The sequence below is a fragment of the Syzygium oleosum genome, unplaced genomic scaffold (genome assembly GCF_021117445.2).
Source record: "Syzygium oleosum isolate NSW1041296 unplaced genomic scaffold, Sole_v2.1 Sole_v2.17, whole genome shotgun sequence".
Classification (NCBI taxonomy): Eukaryota; Viridiplantae; Streptophyta; class Magnoliopsida; order Myrtales; family Myrtaceae; genus Syzygium; species Syzygium oleosum.
This window is the reverse complement of record NW_026607501.1, coordinates 1,267,197-1,276,413: the sequence shown is the minus strand read 5'-3', so window position 1 is coordinate 1,276,413 and position 9,217 is coordinate 1,267,197. Positions and strand designations below refer to the sequence as shown.

Genomic DNA, 9,217 nt, shown 5'->3' with positions numbered 1-9,217 from the left:
AACTGGTAAATTTATAATAAATTTACCCTAAATTATTTTTTTGATCACAAAAAATCCCAACCTGATACACTTATCACAATCTTACTCCAAACTATTTTTTTGACCATCAAAAACCCCAAATCTATATATTTGTGATAAATTTATCTTCCGTTAAATTGAATTAATACAACGAAAAATCACAAACTAGTACACATGTGACAAGCAAAGGGTAAAACCCCAAACTGATACACCCGTCAACTACCACGTGTCATTTAACTCAGAAATTTGATGATAAAATTTAACGAAAACTAACGGTGGGTAAAATTGTCATAGGTGTATCAATTTGGGATTTTTGGTTGTCAGAAAATTAGTTTTGGTTAAATTTATTATAAATATACCAAATTTGGGTTTTTTGTGATAGGATCCATTTTCTTTTTGGGGAATTTATGGTGTTTGGGTCGAGGATGATACTTGAATTTCTTACTTCAAGTAACAACCAACTCCAAAATGATTCAGTCACAAAAATTATAAAAACAAATGTATTGAAAACAAAGTAAAAGCCCCAGATTTTTTCTTAAATTCCCTGGCTTTCGCTACTCGCCATTTTCATTAATCAAAACAATTTGAACCAAGCTGTCATTTGTATTGGAGATTCTTCAACTTGAAGAATAACATATGGCACGAGATGAACATAAGAAGATTAAAAAGGCCGGAAATAGTCCTGAATTAAAATCATCTTTCACGCATAATAACAAAACTATAAGAGTGATCAGACAAAGAAAATTTTAGTGACCCTTTGGGATGATTTTTTTTTTCGCTGAATAAATCTTATGATTATGTTAACCCACAAGTATGGGAGACCCCCTAATAACCGATGATTGTGACTTATTGGTACAGGCTGCTACTCTACAAAAGTGAGGTCGCGAGATTGAAACCATTTGTGATGGTAGCGTGTGGAGGAAAGTGATGGGGTTAATAATCACTACGGGACGATTGATCCTGGACCATTGGCACATTGATGGGATTAATAGTGACAGCGCGCACCTATTTCCAAAGAATGAGTCGTGTGTTACTGAGTGACGACCTTCTCGAAATAAAAGTATCTCAAAGAATAAGCGGAATCCTTAACATAACATCCTGAGATTAGCTATAGTGATTAATCTTTCCTGCCTCCCCCCTCCTGCACACGAAAAATAATATGTAGGATTGCTTCAAAGGTTGTCAAGAGATGGAGTGGGTATATAGAAGAAAGATGAACTAGGCCATAGTTCGTATATGGGTTTTGATGTGCCGGGTCCATTCAGGACTTAGCTATTATATCTGCGTATTCAAAACCTCTGTTTTCACTCTATTCTTCCATCTGTACAGTAGTTGTTATTGGAAGAAAGAAAGCATTCATATTCTGAATATTGACCTGAACAAGATATTATCTAATGGATTCAGGTATCTATGCGGAATTTTGTACTTCAGCGTTGAAAGTGCAAATTTTTTGTTGACCATGAAAATATTTCTCATATAATTCTCCTAACAGCGCCAAACAAAAAAAATGGGCAAAATGTTTCTGTCCAGCTAACTTCTCGTAAAATAGACCCTCAGTTGCCTCTTAAGCTATGGGCAAATGATACTGCATGCTCAGTGTAAAAACTTGAGACTCATCCTTCCACGAGCCCTAATCAAGTTCAAGTGATAAACGAGGGCCGATGTAACTGTGAGTGCGTCTTATATCAGCAGCCATCCTCTGTGTCCTTTTTCGGTTTCTCTCTGTAGCTAAGACTCATTTTCTGTTTTGGTAAGGTAATGTGACCCCGGTGAACCACTCTTTGCCGATGACAAGAGCTAAACTCGTCTGATTCTACAGGACTGAAGTATCTTGTAAATGCTGGAAATCCCCAAGGGAAGGCGCCACCTTGCCTTGAGGAACCCCCCAGAGCTCGTCCATGCTTCCAGATATTAGATGCTCATCGTGACTAACCTGCAAATCAAGGTGAAAAGAGGCCTATTAGCTGTGAAGACGATCCATCGATCATCTAATTTAAGTATTTTGGCAAGAAATCAATCTCACCACCAGAATCCCTCCATGGAACAAGACCTTGAATGAGCGCCTCAATCGCATCCAAATCCTATGGTTGGGGATAGTAAAAAATGCAGAGTCATGCTCTATTTATCCTTAGACAAGAAACTAACAATTTACAACGGTAACACTTTAGTAGTCACTGGTCATTAAAGCAGAACTTAAAGTCCAATACTGCCTATAGGCACAGATACCCGAACTACTTGGTACTATAGACTACTGTAATACAAAAACACTGATCAGGCTAGCATAAATGTTTTGATCCCAATATTTTTCCAGTTGAAACAGTTAGATTGGTTTATGTTCCATTATAAGTTGGATGTAAGATGGCAGAGGCTCCCTGTAGCTATGATCACTGATTGGTTCTACTGTATTTTAAATGTAGAGACTAGATTCCGATAAGTTCAATTAGTGCAAGAAAAATAACAAGCTAACTGAAAAAGTAATCGAAGTCGTAAGGTGGAGAAAAAAGAGTAAACTTACCAGATGATTGGATGGCTTGTCGAGCATAACTATGTGAGGTTTCTTGAACGTTATCCTGGCAAATGCAACTCTGCTTTTTCTGACCACCTAATTGTATGATCAAAGCACCATGTTATATGTGCAATAACATCCAAATAGCCTCGGATAAAGTAGACAATGAACCACAATTCAGATTACAAATTAACTACCCTCTAATAGAGCTTCACAATGTCATAAGAAAATTGCTTCAACAAAAAAACATATGCAGCAGTTGTAGAGAGGGAGGAGATGTACCAGACAAGTTACACATTGGTTGAAGCGCAAGATTTCCAGTTACACCAAAGAAACCCAAGTGAGCTTGAAGCTTTTGTTCCGGAACTCTCTGCAGGAAAAATGCCACATGAGAAGGTATTTTCCAGATAGAGTGACATAATAGTATGACGAAATCATATTCTGCAGTGAAGAAAAAACAAACAAATGATGCTTTAAAGAACCGAATAGATTTGCCCAGAGGTCACTGTTGACAATGCAAACACAGAGGCAGACAGCATATCGTTACAATCTCAACCAAACGAGCATAAGTATATTTGCTAAAAAATTCTAGCAAGCTGTAAGTCTTAGTTCCTAACCCACCAGAGATCAAGACCCAAACATAAGGTGATTTATGCAAATACCAATGCTATCATGAATTGGAGTTCTATTGAAAGCTTGGAGCCACGAGCTGCCCCAAAATTTTATCCTAGATCGTCTGCTTAATACTACGAAGGATCATCATCAACAAAAAGAAGGTTCTCGATTATAAGAAAACCCAAAAAAAAAAAATGCATCCCCTTTCTTCACAACCATATCACAGCTTCCACAATAGATTTTGAAAAATATTATTCTTATTTAGATCATATATACTAAAAGAAAATATAGAACATATCAGTGCACCAGATAAAATTAAACGTTTCCTTTTTTTTGGGGGTGGTTAAATTGCAGAAAACGACACGTTACATTGACAGTCTTCGCAAGTGATCCTTCCAAGAGATTTTGCCAATACATATCGCAATATTATCTGCAAAACAAGCAGGGTGAATGATCTAGGGCTGATCCAACCCAATAAGAACACCCACCCAAATGTCAGTTTTTGACCTTCAGTGGCTGGTTTTTGGAAATTTTTGTGAAACATCTCCATTGGAAAAAAATCAGTTTGTACCACGCATCGAATTGAGGAAGCAAATTCGAAATTGATGCATTCAAAACCAAAAACTTACCCGAACCTTAGAAAACCTTATTGTAGTCAACGGAGACAAGTCTTTTATCATGGTTCGGGTGTAATCGATTGCTATTCATTGTATCCGAACCCGATCAATGTCGATGAGAGGGATCTCTTGGATGAGGGGCCAATAGAGGCCAGTAATTTTTGAGCATCGATCTTTCAGAATCTCGCATTTTACTATCCCCAATACTTGGAGGGAGGGAGGAAGGCCATCCGCCGGTAAGTACCTCAACTTCGGGCAAATTATAAAGACTAACCATTTGAGAGACGAGAGATGGTTGCGAAAACCGCTTGATAGTCTTTCCACGTTCCTCATATTACATATCCAAAGATAGGTTAGAGAGGAAGGAAAGAGAAGACTCCAGGCATCCTCATCCTCCGAAGGAAACCACACCTTCTCTCCCTCACCTCCCATACTGAAGTCAATCGACAGATGGTAGAGGGATGTGAGCAGGTGTAAGCCCCACTCTCTTACTGGCTGCTTCAGATTCTCACACCCTAAAATTACAAGCCGCCGCAAATTGGGAGGCAAACCTCCTTTGGGGAAGCATTTGATACTTTCGCAAGCGCTAATATATAGCTCTTGGAGGAATGTGAGATGATGCCACTGCTTTGGTAGAGACTTTATCTTCGGACATTCAATAAGAGATAAAAGTGACAGGGTGATGGGAACGGGAGGGAAGTCCTCTATCTCCAATGTTGGACAGTTAAATATTTCCAATTGAGTGAGATGGGAGAGCATGTGAAGGCATTGTGGTAGGCTTCCCAATTTTTTACAGCTAGCAATACCCAAAGTATCAAGCGACACTACAGTGATCTCTTCCAACGACTCTACCCCATTGCACCCGCAAATATAAAGTGTCTTCAGAGTAGAAAGTCTATGCTTGGCAAAGGGAAAGGATGTCAGAGAATCACATTCATCTATCTTCAAATATTCAAGTTGAGATATCGAGTTATTGCTGCTGGGGTCATCTAGAGGAATGGTTAGTCCTATGAGTTTAGAACAATTCCAAATGCTCAAATGTTTGAGTGTGTGCATCTTGCTTGGAAGCTTTTCTAAATTCATGCAATCCCTCAATTCCATCCTTTCAAGGTTGTAGGGCAGCTCTATCTCTTCTTTTCCAGCCACAAAAGATATGAATTGAGGACAACTATTGATGACTACACTCTGAAGGCAAGTAAGATCTTGCGTTTCATTTCCATCTTGCCACAAGTATGTTAGCTTGTCACACTGTCCTATATGAAGCTCCTTTAGCTTGACCAAGCAGTTCATATACCCATGATCAAAGCAAACAAGCTCTGCAAGATTCCTAATTTTGAAAATGGTTAAAGAAGTTGGGTTTACAAAACTCTTTAAGATATCCTTGTTACAATCCTCAAGGTATAACTCACGGAGAGATGGAACACAAACCACACCGGTTGAGTTACTCAAATGAGGGCATGAATGGATTTCAAGCTTTGTGAGATGATCAAGTTGACAAGGCAATGTCCCGACCAACGAAAGACAACTCCGGACAACAAGATGCTGAAGACAGGAGAATGTCACTTCTTCTTCTGGGCCCTTAGCATACCAATCCTTCCATTCCCACATCTCTTCGAACTTCAAAGTTATTAAGGATGAAAAAGGCCTTTTACCTCCATAAAATTCAGAGCTTATCATGCTTACTGCATTTAAACCTTCAAGAGATAATTCTCTAAGTGAAGGTAGCTGTCCAAGTGACGGTAGCAATGTAACTTTAGGACAATCCCGCAAGCATAAAGACACCATTTTAGAATAGGATGGATCATCTAACCATGACGGCAATATTGCACCACCATAGTCGGAGATAGTGAGATTTTCAATATTAGTGTGAGGTCGCAGAGAGCGAAGCACCAGTGCTTCACGCTCATCATTCCGGATGTTTCCAAAATTGTCACCCCAATGCAAGAATAATTTATTAAGGCCTTGCTTTCCAATCAAGTTAGCATCAACTACATCTCTAACTTCTTCCACCTTTTGCAAGTCTGATATAAACAATTCTCCTTGAAGATGTGACAAGTTCTTTAACTCTTTTATCTGTGATCCTTTCTTTGGCCCTACCATAAACTTTGACAAGATAGTAAGATTCTTCAAATTACCGATACCCAATGGCATCTCTTTTAGACTTTTTGTATCTCTAATGTCAAGAAACTGCAAGTTGACAATTTTTGCGATCCCTAGAGGCAACATAGAAAGCTTGCGACAACCTCTTAAGATCAAAACTTGTAATTTGTACAAGGCAACAATTGACTCCGGTAGCCTTTCAATATCTGTGTACGAGAAATTGAGATATCGAAGATGTTTTAAATCGCCAACACAATTTGGTACCTCTATGATGGAACAATGACATAACGAGAATACCCTCAAGTATTCCAATTTTATTAGCAAATCATGTAGCACTTTATTGGAAATATGGAATTTGTCTTTCCAACTAAATCTATCATGCAGTAGCATTAAACTTCTTAGTACCTTCATGCCTTCATATGCTCTCAAGCTTTTTGATGTAACAAACAACGTCGAGATGAATGATGCATACCGAGCTTTTTCAAGAGACGCACCATCTTCATTAGTTGCCAGCAACGACTCCTCTGAGCTAAAGCATGTCCCCCCCGCAATTGACTTTGCTAGATCATTCAGAAGATCATGCATCGAAAACTTAGATGCGTCGACCCTCGATTGTTGAAGAAATGATCTAGATACTAACTCGTCAAAGTGATCCCATCCCAATCTCAAGATATCCTCATTTTCTTTTTGTCCATCTAAAAACCCCTCCGCTATCCATAAGAGTACTAGCTCATCCCTCTCAATTTCGTAATTCTTGGGAAACACCGCACAATAAGCAAAACATCTCTTCAAGTAAGAAGGAAGATGGACATAGCTCAATTTCAAAATTGGGAGAACCTCATCTTTTTTTCCCTTCGGAAGATCCCATATTCTATTATTTAATATAGCTTTCCATTTATCCGGATTCCTTTCATTGCATAGGGCGCCGCCCAACATCTTCGCTGCCAAAGGTAAGCCTTTACATTTTTCAGCTAATTCCTTGCCTATTGCTTCAAGATATGGATGGCTCTCAAAATTTGTTGCTCCAAGAGCATGAAAGGCTAATAAGCTTGTACAATTATCAAGGGACAGCTCCTCCAAAGGATACGGCGAAGCTCCTCTTACGGAAACAACAGGAAGGTTGCGAGTCGTGATGATGATCTTGCTTGCCTTGGCCCCCGCTTCAAATGGCTTTAAGAGGTTAGTCCATTTTCCATAGTTCTCATTCCAGACATCGTCTAAAACCACAAGAAACTTCTTTCCATATAAATTGTCCTTCAACTTGACTTGAAGCCCATCAAGATCTTCGCCTTCGCAGGACAACCCGGTGATCGACCGCAAAATAGTCTTTGTTATGTCAAGAACATCAAAAACATCTGACACACAAACCCATGCTCTCCTCTCGAAATGGCTTTTCACTTTGGAATCATTATATAGCCGTTGAGCCAAGGCCGTCTTTCCAACGCCGCCCATCCCAACAATGGGGACTATGCTCAGCGTGGCATCAGAATTTTTGACCTCGCTGAGCAATAGTTCAAGTATCTGTGCTTCTTCCTTCTCCCTACCGAAAAATCGAGGCTCTGGCAAAGAAGAGGTGGGATCCCTTTTGTTGGTGTAGTTGGATCTATCCGCAACATTCTCTCTTAAGCTTAGACGAGCCTTCTTGGTGACAATTGCTTCCAACCTGCCATTGATCTCTTGGACCTTGGTTTCAGACACGAGAGAGCATGGGGTCGGATTCGACTTAGAGGATTTATGTTGGCCAAAGCAAGAGAACTTCCATTTCACCCAACCTATGCTTGTGCTGGATTCTGCCTCCGACTTAACCTGAGCAGCTTTGAATGCAAACTCATCTAGAAAGTCTTCCATGTCATAGGCCAAGTCCCTAACATCATCCAGCCACAACTTCACTAGACGGTTACCATCGAGTTGCCTGTCCTCTGCATCAGCCAGCACTGCATCGATTGTGACCAGCATCTCCTTCCACTCCTCAAGCGGGGCAGTGCTAATTCCTTCCCGCTGCGCATAGCCCAATGCTAGAGAAGTCAACTTGTCAAACAGGACTTGAAAGAAGGAAGCCAAGAAGGAACCCACAACTATCTCTCCTATGGCCATGGGTGAATCAGTCAGTGTTGAGAACAACAAAGGTGTTATGGTGAAGCAAAGTGAAAATGAGGAGAGAGACAACTATGAAGTCTAGGAAGACCAAGATCTTCCACTACCAAAAATGTTAAAGAAAGACCAAGACTTTTAAGGGATGCACATCAAAGGTTGGACAAATCAAAATAAAATAATTTTTGTCCACAAGTGCTTGCTCTCCTTTATCTTCAAATCAAGACCTTTGGCTGTCGGACAATTTACTTTTGGCCATCCAAAACAGAGTCTTCACATGACCTAGAGTGCATGCATATTTTCGTCAAAAGTGCTATCACTCACAACTGTTTCGTTGGCTTTTTTTAGCATCGATATATTCTCAATATCTTTATGATTCCAATGTCTTTATTTTCTGCTTTATTGGTGAATACACAATCCATAAACACTTTTATGTGATAGTTACAATGCTAAATATTCGCAAAAAGATGGGTGGCAATGATCTGTTGAAGGGTGCTAAGGTAGTAGCTGCTAAGATAGTAGTTGATGACCCCGAATCGCATAATAGGAGATTCTTGGTCCTTTGAACATGATTTTCCTATTCATCAGTGTGATATCCAAAGTATAATTTGTGTCATTTCCCTAGATTATACATTGTGAGTTGGTGATTTGTGACTCGTTTACCATTTCCATAGAGTAAATTAAAGCAACTTAGTTAATGGATTAGTTGATCTGCTAACCCTTTTTCTTTTTTACGATGAATGAAGCTGACTGTAGTTATTAGGATTGGCAAATAAGCATCTTCGCGCAACTTGCACCGACTAAAATAAACGATTTGAAACCTAAGATATTGAGGATACACCCAATAACGGCATCTTATTTTCTGTTGTAGATCTACAAGTCAACAAAGACGACTAACTTTGTCTTTTCAATATGGAAAACGGAAACACGTGCTTTTGGCTAAACAAGAAAAACGGGTCAGCCGCACCAACTAATCCATAAAGCAAGTTGCTTTATTTTACTCTTCAAATATTAAACGAGTCACAAATCACCAGCCAATCCACTAAGCAAGTTGCTTTGGGCTAACTTTTTCCGTTCAAAGGATCACAATTCTCCTATCAAGCGATTCACTATGATCAACAACTACTGTAGCACCCTTTAGCAGATCATTGCTCCTCATCTTACTTTGAATTTTTAGCACTATAATCGTAAGGATACTGAGACTACATGGATGCAGAAAAAGGCAACAAAAACACTCGTAAGCAATGCATTTTTTACGAAAATAGGCGTG

General features: G+C 39.4%; 1 protein-coding gene across 1 annotated transcript; it reads right to left on the bottom strand.

Annotated features, from left to right (window-relative positions):
- Positions 1-1,859: 1,859 nt before the first annotated feature.
- Positions 1,860-8,027, bottom strand: LOC115688708 (putative disease resistance protein At3g14460). The gene is made up of 6 exons (XM_030614615.2): positions 3,769-8,027; positions 3,509-3,600; positions 2,807-2,894; positions 2,534-2,620; positions 2,042-2,099; positions 1,860-1,951 (listed from the first exon to the last, which is right to left on the bottom strand). Exon 1 carries the CDS (start codon positions 7,948-7,950, stop codon positions 3,844-3,846), a length of 4,107 nt encoding a protein of 1,368 aa, XP_030470475.2. The 5' UTR covers positions 7,951-8,027; the 3' UTR covers positions 1,860-1,951; positions 2,042-2,099; positions 2,534-2,620; positions 2,807-2,894; positions 3,509-3,600; positions 3,769-3,843.
- Positions 8,028-9,217: the final 1,190 nt, after the last annotated feature.